This window comes from Bos indicus, chromosome 28 (assembly GCF_029378745.1).
Source record: "Bos indicus isolate NIAB-ARS_2022 breed Sahiwal x Tharparkar chromosome 28, NIAB-ARS_B.indTharparkar_mat_pri_1.0, whole genome shotgun sequence".
Taxonomy (NCBI): Eukaryota; Metazoa; Chordata; class Mammalia; order Artiodactyla; family Bovidae; genus Bos; species Bos indicus.
In genome coordinates this window covers 29577687-29594556 of record NC_091787.1, presented here as the reverse complement: position 1 = coordinate 29594556, position 16870 = coordinate 29577687, and the positions used below count along the sequence as shown (strand labels likewise).

The window sequence follows — 16870 nt, the reverse complement described above, 5'->3', positions numbered from 1 at the left end:
ACCCAGGATAATTAAATAGACAGTAGCTGAGTCCTTAGCACAAACATGATGTGCTACTTTGGGTGATTTTTAGTAGACAACCCTCACTTTTTTCAACTCCAGGTGCCACCCTAAATGTACATCCTATTACAGGTTAAAATGTACCCCTGAGAAACTGGATCCCTGATTTATTGCTGGTAGGAATCTATAATGATCTAGCCACTCTTGAGAACACTTTGGCAGTTTCTTTTTTCCCTGTGCACCGCACAGCATGTGAGATCTTAGTTCCCTGACCAGGGGTTAAATCCATGCCCCCTGCATTGGGAGTGCAGAGTCATAACCACTGGACCACCAGGCAAGTCCCCTGGCAGTTTCTTAAAACACTAAACTTGAAAACTACCATAAGATTCAGAAGTTAGATTCCTAGGCATGAATCCCAGAGAGATGAAAACATATGTTCATATGAAAACCTATCCATGAATATTCATAGAAGCTTTATGTATAATAGCCCCAAAGTAAAAAGCCCCAAATAACTTTTAATGGATAGATGGTGAGACAAACTGTGGTACTTCTATGCCATGGAATACTATGCAGCAGTAAAAGTAAACGGTTGATGTGCAACTACTTGAATGATCTAAAGGGAATTATGTTGAGAGAAAAACGCAGTATCAAAAGGTTGATCCCATTTATATAGCATTCTTAAAATAATAACATTGTAGAGCTAGGAGAACATATTAGTGGTTGCTAATATGTTAAGGTTGGGATTGAATGGGTAAAGTTATAAAAGGATAGCATTAGGGAGCTTTGTGGTGATGAAACTGTTTTATATCTTGATTGTGAAGGTGTTTATATGACTATACATGTGATAAAACTGAATTGAGCTTTACAGACCCACCGATGAATGTCTGTAAAGCCAGTGAAATCTGAATAAACTCTGGATTGTGCTGATGTCCATTTGCTGGTGTGGGTATCATACTATAGTTATGTAAGATGCCTTCTGTGGAGGAAACTGGGTGAAGTGTGCATGGACTGCCTATACAATTTTTTTGGGAAACTTTCTGTGAATTGATAATTATTTCAAATTAAAAACTTTTTAAATATATCAGAGATATTCTCACCTCCCAGAAAGATTGCTGTCTCTCTGAGTAAACTGCCAACAAATTTGTGCTTTTCTTTGTTAAATGTTTTTCATACGCTGCTTTTGTTCCTTCCCTGTTAGGAAAACCTCCTGATGAGAATTCACTTCCACATTGCTGATGAAACCAAAGAGGACATATGTACTGCCCAGCACTGCATCTCCCACCAGAAGTTTGCGATGACACTGTTCGAGCAGGTGAACCTTATCTTTATCCCTATCACTTCTTAGACCTTTTCTTTAAGAACACTTTATCCGAGGATGCAGAGTGTCACATGGGGGCCAAACGAGTTAATGACTATGGCTACTGGTTTCACTTTTTTCTTCCTGGGCTTAGTGCGTATGTACCAGCTGTGGCGCCACTTCTGACCCGCTGCCTTTCATCCAGATGGTGCATTATATCTCCACTACTTCCCTTTGGTGAGTCTTACGCGTTTCGTTCTCTGTATTCATAGGCATTCCTGGGTTTTAACCAAAGGCTCCCAGGTAGCTGTAGCCTTATTGCTGAGTCTTTGCTATACTGTGGGATCTCAGAACAGTCATTTTGAATAACCTTTGTTCTCTTCCTTTCCTGTCCCATCTCTCCCCTTCTCTTAGTCCCAGTTCTGGCCAGCAGAGTGGGAGGAGGAATGGGGATTCTATGAGCTTTGGATTTGGGACCAGCAGGCTCACTTACTCTGTGGGACACTGAGGCTGGTCAGGACAAGGGGTTTTAGCATAGTGGGCAGAGGAAGGAAGTCAAACATGTGAGTTAGGAATCTGCATGAATGATTTATTTGATTTAGCTATAACTCTGTACAACTCCCCAAATCATCCCCCTTCAACTTCCCATCTCGAAGCAATCAGGCTATTTGTATGCTGGAAAGACGAGAAAAACCCTCACCAAGCATGTTTGGTGAGCTGCTGCAGAATGCCAGCACCATGGGGGATCTGCGGAACTGCCCGGTGAGTTGTCAGGTGTGGGGTTCAGAGTGGGGAGGAGAGCCCTGGGGTTAGTGGAATTAAGGCAGAGCCAGTGAGAAACATGTCAAACTGACCTTATATGTGTATTTCAGAGCAACTGTGGAGAAAGGATTCGGATTCGCCGTGTGTTGATGAACGCACCACAGATTATCACTATTGGGCTGGTATGGGACTCGGACCACTCAGACTTGGCAGAGGATGTCATTCACAGCCTGGGCACCTGCCTTAAGCTGGGTGATGTGAGTGTTAATTACCTGTATCTCTCACTTGGAGTTCTTGTATCTTAGTATTGCTCAAGGGCAATGAGCTCTAAACACAAAGGTGTATCCTAAATGACAAATATTAAAGAGTTTTGAACAAATGGATTGTATATGTATGTAGACATGCATATGCATGCATGTACATGCTCACATTTCTGTGTATAGGCGGCAAAGGCTTTTTGGAAGATATGGAATGATCTTGGCCTTGAAAGCTACGATGGGCAGAGCTTAGTTATTGATAAAAATGAAGTAATTCAGTACTTCCTTGGTGGTCCATTGGTTAAGAATCTGCCTGCCAGTGCAGGAGACATGGGTTTGATCCCTGGTCCGGGAAGGTCCCATGTGTCACAGACCAGCTAATCCCATGTGCAACAGCTGCTGAGCCTGCAGACCCTAGAGGCTGTGCTCTGCAACAAGAGAAGCTGCTGCAGTGAGGAGCCTGAGCGTCACAACTGGAGAGGAGCCGCTACTCACTGAATCTAGAGAAAGCCCACACAACGATGAAGACCCAGCGCAGCCAAAAATAAATAATTAATTTAAAAAAAATCAAATAATTCATAGAGTTATCCTGTGCTCTGCTCATTGTTAGTTAATACCAGTGTATTCATCCATGGGAGGTAGTAAGGTCAAAGAGGTAAGCAGTCCTGACTAGTGCTGCTGTGGGCGATGAAAGAGGTAGAAGTTGGTGACGTGAGTCACAGATATTAAATTCATGGTGAGGAACCAGTGTCTGTTGACACGGTAATGAATTGGCTTGGAAGAGAGTTCTAGTGGTTTTCCACGCATCTATTCAGGGAAGTAGGGAACAGACTTCAAACATGGGGTCATTGCCTTATCAGCTGCATGTCCTAATATAGGTACAGCCAGAATTTTCCTTCAGTTCAGAGGAAGAGCCAGGAAGTTTGTAATTTCCTTTCTACTGGTTTCTCTCTCTGATGGTCCTGTGGCTAAGGAGATCCTTTGTTGTCTTTTAATGTCGTTAAGTTGTGGCTGAGAATAAGTGGACTACTGGGATCTTATTTTAGATTTCCTTGCCAAAGACTCTCTGACATAATAGCTCTGCACAATAAAGAGCTCACTTTTTCTGTAGCATATGTTTTCTCTTCTACTTTTGTTTTGTTTTTATGATTGCTTTCTCAACCAAACAGGTTCCTTAAGGCAAGAGTCCTTGCCTTCAAACATTTTATATGTCTCTTTGTACCCAGGACAGTGCTGGACATCTTGGAACTGAAATGCTAGTAACCAGTGTGAAGCAATTCCTCCTCCTAAGGCCTTTCTTATCCTCTACTTATTGTCTCAGCAGGAACTTTGTATTTATGGCACCAGCTGATAAATAACTTTTGAAACTTAAGAAAGTTTTATTCTTTTTTCCCCCAACATTCCTGGCTCCTCTTAGGATAAGCCCCAGCAAGAAAAATTATTAAAATGTATGAAGAAGCATCACCACCTTACCAGTTTGACCATTTTCTCTCTTTTCCTTAAATTCTGCCTTTTTAGGTTCATTACTTATGATAATATGGACTAGCCAAACAAGAAGCAAGTCAGTACCTTAATTAAGAAATGATGGAGTCTTTTGAGAGATGATATGAGAGGATTGAGTATGTGACTCTTCTTTGCTTTCTCCTCTTTCCCCACAGCTGTTTTTCAGAGTGACAGATGACCGGGCTAAGCAGTCTGAACTGTACTTAGTAGGAATGATCTGTTACTACGGCAAACATTACTCTACATTCTTTTTCCAAACAAAAATCCGCAAATGGATGTATTTTGATGATGCTCATGTCAAGGAGGTAGGAATATTCAAACCCTTCTTGATGTGTTTGGTGCCTGGGACAAAAAACTACGGTTATTTGTCTTCAGTGTTTTATTTTCATAATTTTGTTGTCTGTCTGCCTGTCTCTCCCAACAAAACAAGTTCCTTAAAGACAGAATCAATTTATCTTCTATATTGTCTTTGAATCCCCTCACCAAGCATTCAGCACAGTTCTCTATTTATAGTTAAAAGGGCTTTTTAAATACAGTCATTGGTTGATTTGAGCAAGAACAATCTAATGTCTCAAATTAGTTTATAAGCTTAGCACGGAATTCAGAATTCCAAATCTTGGAATTAACAGTGAGTAATGCTTTGTCTCAGGACTGCTATAAATTGTTTTGTAGTAGTTATCTCCCTGAAATACTCTATCGTGGATTAACGTGTTTTGGGATAGTGTAAAAAAAATAAGGCCATGATGATATTTAAAGCTGGAAATTTGGTGCTATCTAAACCATGGAGCATGTGGCTGAAGTAGTTTAAATGATCCATGTGAGTTAGGAAGCCTCTTGTGATAAGGTTAGCATCTAGGAAATTGCTGACTCTAATCTATCCCAACTGTGGACCTTTCGTAATATCTTCCACAAATCGTAAAGTGGGAATTTGTCAAATTCCCTGATTCTCTTCTTCGTCTCTTTTTTACTGTTGTAATTTTGGGCGACTTATGTAAGTTCTTTGAGCTTTAGATTTTTTTATTTGAAAAATAATACCACCGCCTTATAGTAAATATGATTTGTATGAAAAAAGCATATAAATGTGTTTCAGTTAAAATAACTCAGTTACACATTTACTGAACATCTGTTATGAAATAAGCACTGTGCTAGTTGTCTGACTGCAAGAACACACCGTCTAAGAACGTGACTGGTGCAGACTTAGGAGAAGTCAGTGTGGGGTTTGACTGGATTGTTGTTTCCGTGGCTGTCCTGTCACTTTTTCCCACTGGCAGCACTGAATCCAGCACAAAGCTAAAGCTGCAAGCTTCAGCTGTCCATGCTAAGCGGTTTGACATTTTATGTCCTGCCACATGTGAACTCTGAAACGGAATGTCACTTATTCTAAGGCAGTCTGTGAGAGTTTCTGTGTGCTCTCTAGCTTCATACAAGTGATTGTAATATTTAGGAGAAAATGATAGAAATGCAGATTTCAAGGAGGGGCTTTTATTTGATGTCTGTGAAAAGAAATTGGTCCCCAAGTACAACTGAAATTGCCTCACATAGCATATTCAGCTTTGAGAACTTTTATTCATATTTCACAACTGAATTGATGTTTTACATGAATAAGAATAATTTTATTCATCATTCCTTAGCTAAAAGGATCTCACAAAAAAAGAATTAACAAAAAATTCGTTGGTACTTTCCTGGTGGTCCGTTGGTTAAGATTCTGTGCTTTCACTGTGTAGGAGGCACAGGTTTGATCCCTGGTTGGGGAACTACCTGCATGCCTCATGGTGTGGCCAAAAATTTTAAAAAAAGATTTTGTCTTAAATTTAGGTCTGTGATCTCTTCTGTTGTCTTTTTACCCAGTTCTTGTCTTTTCATCTCTTTTTCTTTAGAAAAATAGAACAGAAAGATATATGTTGAATTATGGACATGAAGTATAATTGTCTTGCTTTTCTGGTTGTTCTGGTTCAGATTGGGCCCAAGTGGAAGGATGTGGTGACCAAATGCATCAAGGGGCATTATCAGCCTTTGCTGCTGCTTTATGCAGATCCCCAGGGTACCCCAGTGTCCACCCAGGACTTGCCCCCCCAAGTTGAGTTCCAGTCGTACAGCAGGACATGCTACGATAGTGAAGATTCAGGTGAGCAGCCCAGCTCTTTACTTTCCTCCCTCCCTCTGGCCATGTGATGACTAGATAGTAGGGTCTCATAGCCATGAGCCTAGCACTTGACTTAGCTTGGAGAAAGATAAGGCAGATTTGCCAACTCGTGCTGAAGCCCACGTTGTGCCAGGCTTAGTTGCCTTCACTGTTGTCTGAATGTGTTGTTTTGATCATCTGGCCCCGATTCAAAAGTCAGAAGGAAGTTATGTTGATTTAGACTGAGATATTAAGTTTATGAGGAAACCTCATTATTTAACCATCTCATATTGCTAAGGTGACTGATTTTTACTAGCGATTTAACAGTGATGTGAATTGTTAGGACCAAGAAAATGATACGAGTTACTACAAAGCTAGTCACTTTGTTCGGGATGAGAGATTTTTGTTTTAAAATGCCAAGTGCAGAAGCAATATTCTGTAGCTGTTCACTTCTAATTCAATTATTTGGAACTTAAATCATGTTTTCCTGTGGAAACAATTTCAGCTTTATTGCTAAGATCTCAGGCTGTCCCTCAGAAATTCATCCTATAATAGAAATACAACCCTGATGGTTTTGGCTTGATTCCTAAAATGAGGGAAAAGTCATGTTCTTTTTCCTGTTTTGGATCTAGGGCTGGATGGCCCTGCATATAATTTTGAAAGAGAAGAGACTCATCTCTGGACTCTTTTCCTCTTTCTTTGTGCCTCCCTCCCACTTGGTGTGCTCACTCCGCCCTTGCGCCCCACCCAGACCTGCTCTGCCGCTTCTCCCTTCAAACACCCATTCACACTGTCGTGCTTATCTCAGCCAGGTGTGCAGAGGAAAGCAGTCCAAATGAACTAATTCACACCAAAGTATAAATAACTGCCCCTGAATGTCTCATGCATGTTAAACATGCTTGTAATTTATAATATAAACTAAATTTTTACAAATGACTTTTCTGACAGTATAGGAGAAAAATTATGGGATAGGGAAGCAACGTGTTATGTGTCAGCCTGGGACTTGCCATCTAACTAGATTTTGCTTTCCACAGCTTTTTTCTTTCTTCTTACTTTTCCCTCCTTCAACGTGTTATGTGTCAGCCTGGGACTTGCCATCTAACTAGATTTTGCTTTCCACAGCTTTTTTCTTTCTTCTTACTTTTCCCTCCTTCAGCTTTCTAAAAGCCCCACAATTTTTCACAGTGGCAGGCAAATTGAGGGCCTCAGCAAGGTAGGGGCAGGAGTGGGAGGCATTATTTATATGTGTGTGTGTTATCTGAGGTTGGGTGTCAGAAAGAACAGCTCTGGTATATCCTTCTTATCCTACTGTTTAGGAAGTTCCTACCTCATGGACTTGTGTTGCCATCCAACTCTTTGCCCCTCTCTCTGTCACTGTCATCTCTCTCCTCACCTTTGGCTGTCTCCTCCTTCCCTCAGGGAGGGAGCCCTCCATCTCAAGTGATACTCGAACAGATTCCTCAACGGAGAGCTATCCCTACAAACACTTCCACCATGAGTCTGTGGTCAGTCACTTCTCTTCTGATTCTCAGGGGACAGTCATCTATAATGTGGAGACTGATTCCACGTCTCAGAGCAGTCGGGACACAGGTAGGGACTTAACACAGTCAACCCTGCCTGCCTTACTCTATTCTACATGGAGGGTCTCCCAAGAAAAAGGAAACGTGGCAAGTCAGAAATGTTTGTCATGCAAAGGGGGCAATGCAGAGAACTTGAGTAATTGACTGGGATGAAAGGAAGCAATGCAATTCTGAATGAACAATGGTGTTCCATTGGACATGTACCTGTCAACAGCAGCCTCTCAGTAAGGACCATTGTAATGAGATTATTTATGTGATTATAATGTGATTGTTTATCCTGAAGTCTTTTTCTAAAAACTTTTGTCCTGCTGTGCTCTTGATCCCTCATTCTCATAGTGTCCCATTAACCATTGTGATCCTGCACCTCATCACATTCACATCTCAAAGGGATTTTCGAGAAGGGATGTATTTGTGGATGGGGAACCTGCTCATCACCTTGCTAGGCTTCCTGAAGGACAGAGAACCAAAAAAATGAAAAGTTAGCCTGTTTGTTATTGTGAATTCCATGCAGAGAATGTTCTTGAATTGTTCTGTTAATCTATAGAAGATTGTGCCTGTGTCACTAGAAGAAATCATTACAGGGTATAAAAGGAAGAACAGTGAGTGACTGCTGAGACAAAAAGCTCATCATTGAAAGCATAGAACAGTACCCATACTCTTAGAGACTTGGGAATTAGTGTTTACATCCTGTGCATACCCTTAAAAAAAAAAATAGAGGCTCTCAAACATATTCAAAAGTATACAGAATAGTATGCAGCCCCTTCACGTACCTGTCACCTAGTTTCAATAATTATAACTCTTTGTCAGTCTAGTTTTATCTGTACCTCTGCCCACTTCCCCTACTCATGGATTATTTTGAAGCAAATCCCAGACATTATATCCCCTTTTCCAGAAGTATTTTAGTATGTATCTAAAATAATCATTTTTTAACATACCATTAACTTCTTAAAACCGTTAAATAACCAGTGAGTGTTCAAATATCCTAGTGTCTATAATTTCACATTTTTAGTAGTTTTTTTTTTGACTCAGAATCCAAATGAGCCACATTGTAATGGGTTGATAAATCTTGCATTTCTTTTCATCTGCAGGTTTCTCCTCTATTTCTTCCTTTCTATTTATTGTTGTACAACTAGATAGTTTGTGCTACAGTTTCTCCTCATTCTAAATTTTGCTGATTGTGTCTATGTGGTAAACTTTAGCATATTTCTTTGTCCTCTCTATTTTTTATAAATTGGTAGTTGGATATAGTGTTTTGGTCAGATTCATGTTGGATTTCTTTTGATGACTGTTGTATGAATGACTACGGCAAAGTGTGATTTTTGTTAGATGATACTTCTGAAACTGAACCAGGGAGAAACCAAGTCACAGGATAAATGAGGAGAGTCAGGTTTATTTTAAGGGTTTGTGAATGGCCGGGGGTGGGGAAGCATGCACATTGGTTTAACATTAGTGAATTTAGTTGTTCCAGTTGATTTCCTCCTTTCTTAAATCTTTCTTAAATCAGCCCAGAGATTGCAAATTATTAGATAAAAGCAATAAAAGATTGTGTTGGTAAGTGATTGTAAATATGTAGCCATATCATTGCATCTTGTACCTGAATATGTATAAGGATTTTCATAACTAACATATGAAAGCAAATTTCTGCTAGCTCTCAGACATTTTGAGAACCCTAGGGGGTTTCCTCTAAGTCTACATTCCAGTTTATTTCAGTTGCTTAATTCACCTTTGGCTTCCAGCAGCTTAAACCTTTAGAATCTGACTGTGGTCAGATCATACATACGTACATACAGTATGTACATTTACGTACTGTGGTCATGAAATGTGGCAAGTTACATAAAAGAGCCCAGATCTCCCGGGTTTCCCAGAGATAAGTATTGAGGAACTATGAAATGTAATCTCTGGGTGAAGTCAAATTTGGTAAGACTTGGGTTATGGCTGGGAATGATTTGAATTATTCAAAGTTCAAATGTCCTTTGGGATGATTCCCAGACCCAGTTCTTAACACATGTTTAGAATTGGGTCTTAAAGCCATACATAGTCAGAGCTTTTGTGGGCAAAGCCTAGGGCCCCCTGGGATAATACCAGATGTAACAGAAATTAGCCTTCACTTAATTTGTGTTGTTAAATAAATAGAAGGGAAACTCTGTCTTCTTTTGATGAGAATGAAAATATATTGGTACATGACATTCTTATAAAATCTTTAAAACGTTTGCTTTTTACAGACTACCAAGTGATATATCCTTCTGGGTCACCAGAAAGGATTATGAGGGAGACTGAGACTGGTCATTGCTCAGGAGACACTGTAAATTTGGAAATTCCTGATAAATACTTGAGCTTAAAGCCTTTGTCTACTGAGAGATTCCTGCTGCACTTAAATCAGATACATAGTTTTGGCCTCTGCAGCTTCTGATCCCCTAAGTTTGGTGACGCTGCCAGGAATCCCAAAGGGAGAGTAGGTTCTCAAATGGATGGAGGTCAGTCTCAGATACCAACTTACCCTCATTTCCTTGTTTTCTTCAGGACACCTGACTGATAGTGAATGTAATCAGAAACTCCCATCCAAGAAAGGGTCATTGATAGAGCGCAAGAGGAGCTCTGGCCGGGTCAGGAGGAAAGGCGATGAGTCTCAGGCCTCAGGGTACCACAGTGAAGGCAAGCCCCCTGCAGAGCTTCTCTTTCTTTCTTTCCTCTGTCTCGCTTTTGTCACACTTCAGCCTGTGGCTTCTTCTCTCTGCTCAAAGGCCTTTCTTTCTCGACTCTGGGGTCTGGGTATCCATGATGGCTTTAAACGTTTACAGTTGTTTCATTCTTTGTGTTTTTAGGAGAAACACTGAAAGAGAAGCAGGCTCCTAGGAATGCCTCCAAATCATCCAGCAGCACCAACAGGCTAAGGGATTTTAAAGAGACAGTCAGCAATATGATCCATAACAGACCATCCCTGGCTTCTCAGACCACCCTAGGACCTCCTTGTGTAGGGAAGGGAGGAGAACAGACGGACAAAAAACCTCCTCGGAGCCTGCCTTTACACTCTCGTGACTGGGAAGTAGAGAGTACCAGCAGCGAGTCAAAATCCAGTTCTTCTAGCAAATATCGTCCAACATGGAGACCCAAACGGGAGTCTCTGAATATTGACAGTATCTTTAGTAAGGACAAAAGGAAGCACAGTGGCTATACCCAGCTTAGCCCCTTTTCTGAAGATTCAGGTGAGAAGATAATTAGGGAAGAATTGAGCTTTTGAATAAAGTTGATTTTTATTTATATATGTATATATATAAAGCCTGGGTTTTCTGGTAGACTTGGCAAGTATATTTTTACCTTGAAGGGTAAAAATTTTACCCTCATGAGTGGCCTACTGTGGATGTGAGCTCAATGAATGAGTTACTAGAGGGAGGGGTTAGTTGTGTCTTGTTTTGAGGCAGATGCTAAATCTACCTCCCTTTCCACACTTGTCCTTTGATTGGTATAGCAAAAGAATTTACACCAGATGAGTCAAGCAAGCCGCCTGCTTATGACATTAGAACTGGACCAAGCCCCCAGTACAAGATCTGGGGCCCAGCACGGCCAGGCTGTCACTTTTTAGAGCAACACCCTCGCCTCATCCAGCGAATGGAATCTGGCTACGAGAGCAGTGAGAGGAACAGCAGCAGCCCTGTCAGCCTGGATGCAGCCCTGCCTGAGAGCTCAAGTGTCTGCAGGTATTGTTTGGCCTTTGAATAGCTGTATTGTTCCTCACAGAATGTAAGCCACCAAGAGGCTCTTAACTCACACAAGTAAAGCGATGCACTGTGTTGCCCTGGTGTGGGCAAGCAAACTGTGCTCTATCAATTTCTGTGGCAACAGCACCCTCTGCTGGGGGAAGAAGCAAAGGCATTTGAGAAAGGGGAGACAACTTTTTTAAAGTGTTATATTCAAAATAACTGGCAAACTTTTAATGAAAGAATGAGTTAGTGAATTGAAACTTGTATACGATCAGAGAGAAAATCCAATTTTTGTTTATTCCTGCCTTTTATTTTACTATTTTTATTTTTAGGTTCACCAGGGAGTCTGTGTCTTATGAAGCCAATGATATTCATCATTCCATAAGATAACAATGACAGTTTAATAGTGGTCATTGCACCTTGTCCATAAAACCCATTTGCTTTATATATTTCAGATCTCCATACATTGTTTTTTTACTGAGTTGCCTCAGAGACAAGTTTGCTAACAGTATAGTTGCTTTGAAAGGAGGGAATCATCTACAAGATTGATAAACTGTATCATCATACTTTCCCACTGCTCTTACCTGACCTCAGACCCTGTTCAGTTTTACACACGCAAAGATTCTATAAAAGTGTAGGAAAGAGGAAGGCAGTGTATATGAGAACATCTGTTTATTAATTCATTAAAGAAATTTTGTGCCAGACACACACAAAACGTGAATGAGGTGCGATAAGATGGGGGAACGAATGGGTGTTTCGATATTCAGAAATAGTTTAGCAGATATTTTAATGTTAGTTTGGTGCTTTGGGGTTTTGTTGTTGCTTTTGGAGGGAATTTGGTCCTATGACTATTGCTGTTTACCAGCGTTCTGATGCTTTCCCTCGCCTCTGGTTTCTGTTTTGAAGGGATCCAAGTGCTAAGAGGTCAGCAGGATTGGCCCCTTCCTGGCGTCACATCCCTAAGTCTCACAGCAGCAGCATCCTGGAGGCAGACTCTGCCGTGTCCAGGAGTGGCTGGATGAAGAACCAGCCCCTTTCAGGTAAGTGGAGGGACACTGGGTTTGGAGAGCTGGATTTCACTGCTAGTCCTGTCTGGAAAACAGCCTAACCTGAGCACATTTGAAATGAGAGGGCAGTTGCACTTTGTTTCACCAGGACGTGAACGTGAAGGCGATCGATCCGCTGTCTCTCCAGGTTTATCTTTTTCGCTGTTGTTCTGTCACAGCTCACTTGCGTGCTCCTTTCCTTCTGGTGGAAGCAAGAAGGAACAGAAACACGGTGAACAGTGTCAGGAGCACCTGCTTTCCTCAGAAGAATACGTCCTGGGGCTTTCCTCGGTGTAGAGGCATCCTCTTGGGAATGGACTTTTTATTGTTTATTTCTCTGAATTGAGATAACAAGGGGGACATGTAGACTATAGACAAAATTGGGAAATGAGCAGGTCAGAGCTACCCTTACCCCTGCCTCTCTCTCCTGCCTAGTATCTCTGCTTGGTTTTTCCTTCTTGAACGTGCCTGTGTCCCTCCTTCTCCAAAGAAGCTCTAAAGGGATGATCTGACTCTTTCACACTAGATGTATGTGACTGGAAATGCCTGAAAATGTGCTTTCTTTAAGAGAAGCTAGTATTTTCACAAGTCAAAGCTTAAAGATAAAGGAATATTGGAATTTTAGGCATCATACACCAAGCATAGAGATTTGAGGTAGTCATAGATTTTATATCCTATTTACATTCTTCTCACAACACACATATATACTTAGAGTGCATATTCAAATAAGCAAAATAAATAGATCCCTACTTAGAGCAGAAAATCGAGGTAACAACTGTATAGTCTCCCCAAGATGGAGACTTTTTGTGATTTTTGAGGGAAGATAATATGTATTCAGTATTGTTTAGTCAGCTGAGGATTTCTGGGATCCGCTTGTCTAACTTAGAAATCAACCTTCTATGAAAGATGTGTTTCATCATCCCCCTTTTTTTCTGGTATGTTAGATGAATCGGGAGTCGCATGTGTGGGCAGAAGTTTAATTATGGTCTGATTTAATGAACATCTGAATATAGATTTGTGGCCAGCTCACTAGGGAGATGAGGACAGAATGCTACACGGAAAACTGTAGAGATGAGACCAGGAACTTTACTGGTTTGACAGCCAGTTCTCTTAATGACCACGGAACGTTCCTAGAGGTGGCTGGAAGTGTGATATGCAGCAGAAATAAAAAGGTCTGAACTCTTTCAGGTATGAGTGACGGGCATGGACTGCTAACATCTGGCAAAGCAGAACAATGCATGTAGGGGCAGATAATCTCTGAAATTCTGGGCTAGAGTAGGTTACAGTTAGAAACCCATGGAAGAAATTTATTCTTCCTAATGAAATTATAGGTTTAGTTTATTTCCCACATTTTGTCTCATATTGACTAACATAGTTTTGAGATACCTGTGCTCTTACTTTAGCCTGTTCTCCCTTCTCTTTTAACAGCCAGTAGCTTTTCAGCACACTAAAGACTGAATCTTATGACTTCACTGATAGCCCTAATTCTAGACTAGCTGTATAGAACTCACCAACTGGATTCCTCAACTTGTAAAAGATATTTGGCAAGGAGTTAGAATAAATTCCTTATATACTACACTACACTACCATCCTCCTTGTAAACTCTATTTTTTTTATCTGGTGACTGATCACCCTTTTAAAAAATTACAGAGGTTAACACAAGTCCAACAGTTTGGTAACCTGCCCTGTGCCTCTTGAGTTTGAAGGAACCAGTGTTACCATTATGGTATATATCTTTCTACATCTCTTTCTATGCTTTGTATTCTATGTACAAGTATAATGATAAGTTTATTGTAGTTGTTGTTTAGTTGCTAAGTTGTGTCCAACTCTTTTGCGACCCCATGGACTATAGCCCACTAGGCTCCTCTGGCCATGGAATTTCCCAGGCAAGAATACTGGAGTGGATTGCCATTTCCTTCTCCAGGGGATCTTTTTGACCCAGGGATCGAACCCACGTCTCCTGCATTGGCAGGTGGCTTCTTTAGCACTGACCCACCTGGGAACCCCTAAATAAATTTATTACTACCATTTGAAAATAAATAAAAGAAAGTTATACTATAGATATTATTATATCACTTGGCTTTTCACTTAATATATCGTGGTTATCCTTTTAGATCTATTTGATTCCATCTATGAACACTGATAAAATTAAGGTTTACTACCATGGATATTTTACAAACTCATTTGGAAGGTGGTGGAAATTAAGGGAGAGAAATTGACTTGCTTGAAACTTCCTGGTGAATCAGTGGCAGTAGAGAATGCTCCTTAATAGTTAAAAGCTTGGATTATGAATTTAAGCTATTTGACTTTAATTCAGCTTTACCATTTGCCATCTTTGTTATTTTGGGGAAGTTATTTATTGTCTTTGTGACTCAGTTTCTTCATTCTTAAAATGTGGGCAATAATAGTATCTACCTCACATATTGTTGAGAGAATTACATGAAATAATACAGGTAAAAGCGCTTGCAACTATGCCTGTCGCGTAGTAAACGCTCAACAAATGTTGCTGTGTTGTTATTTTTGTTATAAAGTGCTCAATAAACATCACTCTTATTACTATTATTCATGCCCCAGGCCTCATCCTGAATCTGATATGGAAAACACTATCCAAATTTGCATTCCAAACTGAAGCCAAGAGTTCCAAAGAAAAAGCAGTGTGGTGACCGTGAATATAGCAGGTGCTTAGTCTTGGTTATGGGAAAGTGGCGATTTCTCTTCTCCCTTGCTTGTATTCCAGGTGGGGAGATATCTTCCAAAACTGAACTGGATGAATTGCAGGAAGAAGTGGCCAGAAGGGCACAGGAACAGGAACTTCGAAGGAAACGAGAGAAGGAATTAGAGGCAGCTAAAGGGTTTAACCCTCATCCCAGCCGCTTCATGGACTTGGATGAACTGCAGAATCAGGGTAATTGTTGTGAGCATTAGGTTGTGGGTGATGGGGACAGAGAGAGGGGGAAGGAAAAAGGTATTTGAGCTCATAAATTCTGTCTTTTCTTTAGCAGAGTTTTATTTTATCTTAATTTAGCCATTTCAGTGAGAACTAAAGTAGGAGGCAACAAGCCAGTTGGTTAGAGACAGGCGCTGATTTGGGGCCTGTTAAAAGCTTGTAGATTGGAGATAGTATATTGTTCATGGAAAGTATTTCTGATGAGCAGCTATAGAAGGTGTAAATTAAACTACTGACAGTTCAGAAACAGCAGAAAAAGGCAATGAGTGAACCTCACTGACTGTGAGGGGAATTCTTGCTCAGCAGAAAAATGCCCTTGAGATTTCCTACCTGGAGCTTCGGGAAAGTGGATCTACCAAGGAGGTTCTAAGAACAAGAGGCTGACTGCCTTTTCATCCTCTGATGGTTCACTTTCCAATCTCACACAGTTGTCCTGGCCTTTATTTCAGCTGCTCTGGCTGCCCCAGATTAGTTACTGTTTTTTTCTTCGATTGCTTTAAGATGTCATTTTACACCAGCAGAGACTAGCCTTCAAAATAAGAGTTTAAAAAGGCTGAGGTGTCTATTTTAAATAGGCCCTGAAATCTATATCTCTGTTTGTCTATGAAATAAATTTACTGTTCAGAACCTCCAGCCAGATACAGCAGATTGTGCTAAAGCAGTGTAAAGAGCAGGAGCCTGGGCTGTTTTGGGTGGCTGCTTTCTCTTGCTCACTTCTTTCTTCTTATCAACACTCAGAGAAACTTCCTGGGCTTTTTGGGGGGCCCCTTTTCTCCTCTAATTCTACTGTCTTTTGATTCAAGGCCATTGTTGCCTTACACTTCCCAGAATATTGTATTTGTCTCCAAATTAGCTTACCTTTCCTAATTTCTTAGATATCCCTCTACTTAGATAGCTTTTTCTGATTTTTTTTCCTTAAGCTGTATCACATTGGGGTCTCAGGTTTATGTTGCTTCTGAAAGAGGGGTCTTGTCATCTTCCTCCCTTGCCCTTCTCCCCGCTCTGTCAGTTGGGTAGTACGTCAGAGTTGAGAATGGGTCCCTCTGGTTGTATTTCACTATCAGTGCTCCAAATGTTTTGGTTTAGCATCTCCTGGAAGAGCAAGGAATGGGGTGCTAAGAATTCGGGAGGATAAGAATTAAAATTTAGTACAATGATTGGCCAGCTGTAGTTTTCCTATGTCTCTGTAGAGAACATTTTTTAATTGCTGTAGCCACCACCTCTGATTATAAAGGTTGCATAGATTCAGTTGATTTCAGATATAATGAGAAAATTTCAAGCCTGTGTACCCCCTACCCCAGGAACCATAACTCTAGAGGTGGAGTAGAACCCAAATGCTACTTCCACTGTCTTCCCATTATTCTCCAAAAGTTATTAGTGAGTTAGGGAGTGAATGATAGGGGTATGGAAGAGCTTTTCTTACCATGCCCAGCTGGAGTTTAATGGAGGATGGGGATATTATGGGAGAAATAATATGATTTTTTTTTCCTTGTGAGCTTGTGAAACTCACCATTAATTCCAATCACAGATGAAGTTACATTACAGCTGACTACTGATTTATGGTTATGAGTGAGGAAAAGGCAGTGGGATACATAAACCTGAGAATTTACACTTGCAGTAGTTTGTCACTTTTTATCTGGCACTGCTCTTCGACTCCT

The 16870-nt window shown here is 40.7% G+C and overlaps 1 protein-coding gene across 13 annotated transcripts in view; it reads left to right on the top strand.

The window, feature by feature from the left end:
• USP54 (ubiquitin specific peptidase 54) overlaps positions 1–16870 on the top strand; it is a 130009-nt gene that overhangs the window by 86173 nt on the left and 26966 nt on the right. For 11 of the 13 annotated variants that reach the window (XM_070781921.1, XM_070781922.1, XM_070781914.1 and 8 more), the window contains 12 exons: positions 1199–1312; positions 1452–1534; positions 1954–2059; positions 2170–2316; positions 3975–4124; positions 5776–5944; positions 7361–7531; positions 10042–10173; positions 10344–10724; positions 10988–11216; positions 12126–12259; positions 15003–15170. In XM_070781921.1, the coding sequence (XP_070638022.1) occupies positions 1199–1312; positions 1452–1534; positions 1954–2059; positions 2170–2316; positions 3975–4124; positions 5776–5944; positions 7361–7531; positions 10042–10173; positions 10344–10724; positions 10988–11216; positions 12126–12259; positions 15003–15170 (1984 nt within the window). The remainder of the gene's footprint in view (positions 1–1198; positions 1313–1451; positions 1535–1953; positions 2060–2169; positions 2317–3974; positions 4125–5775; positions 5945–7360; positions 7532–10041; positions 10174–10343; positions 10725–10987; positions 11217–12125; positions 12260–15002; positions 15171–16870) is intronic. The other 2 variants (XM_070781924.1, XM_070781923.1) reach the window with 1 other exon arrangement.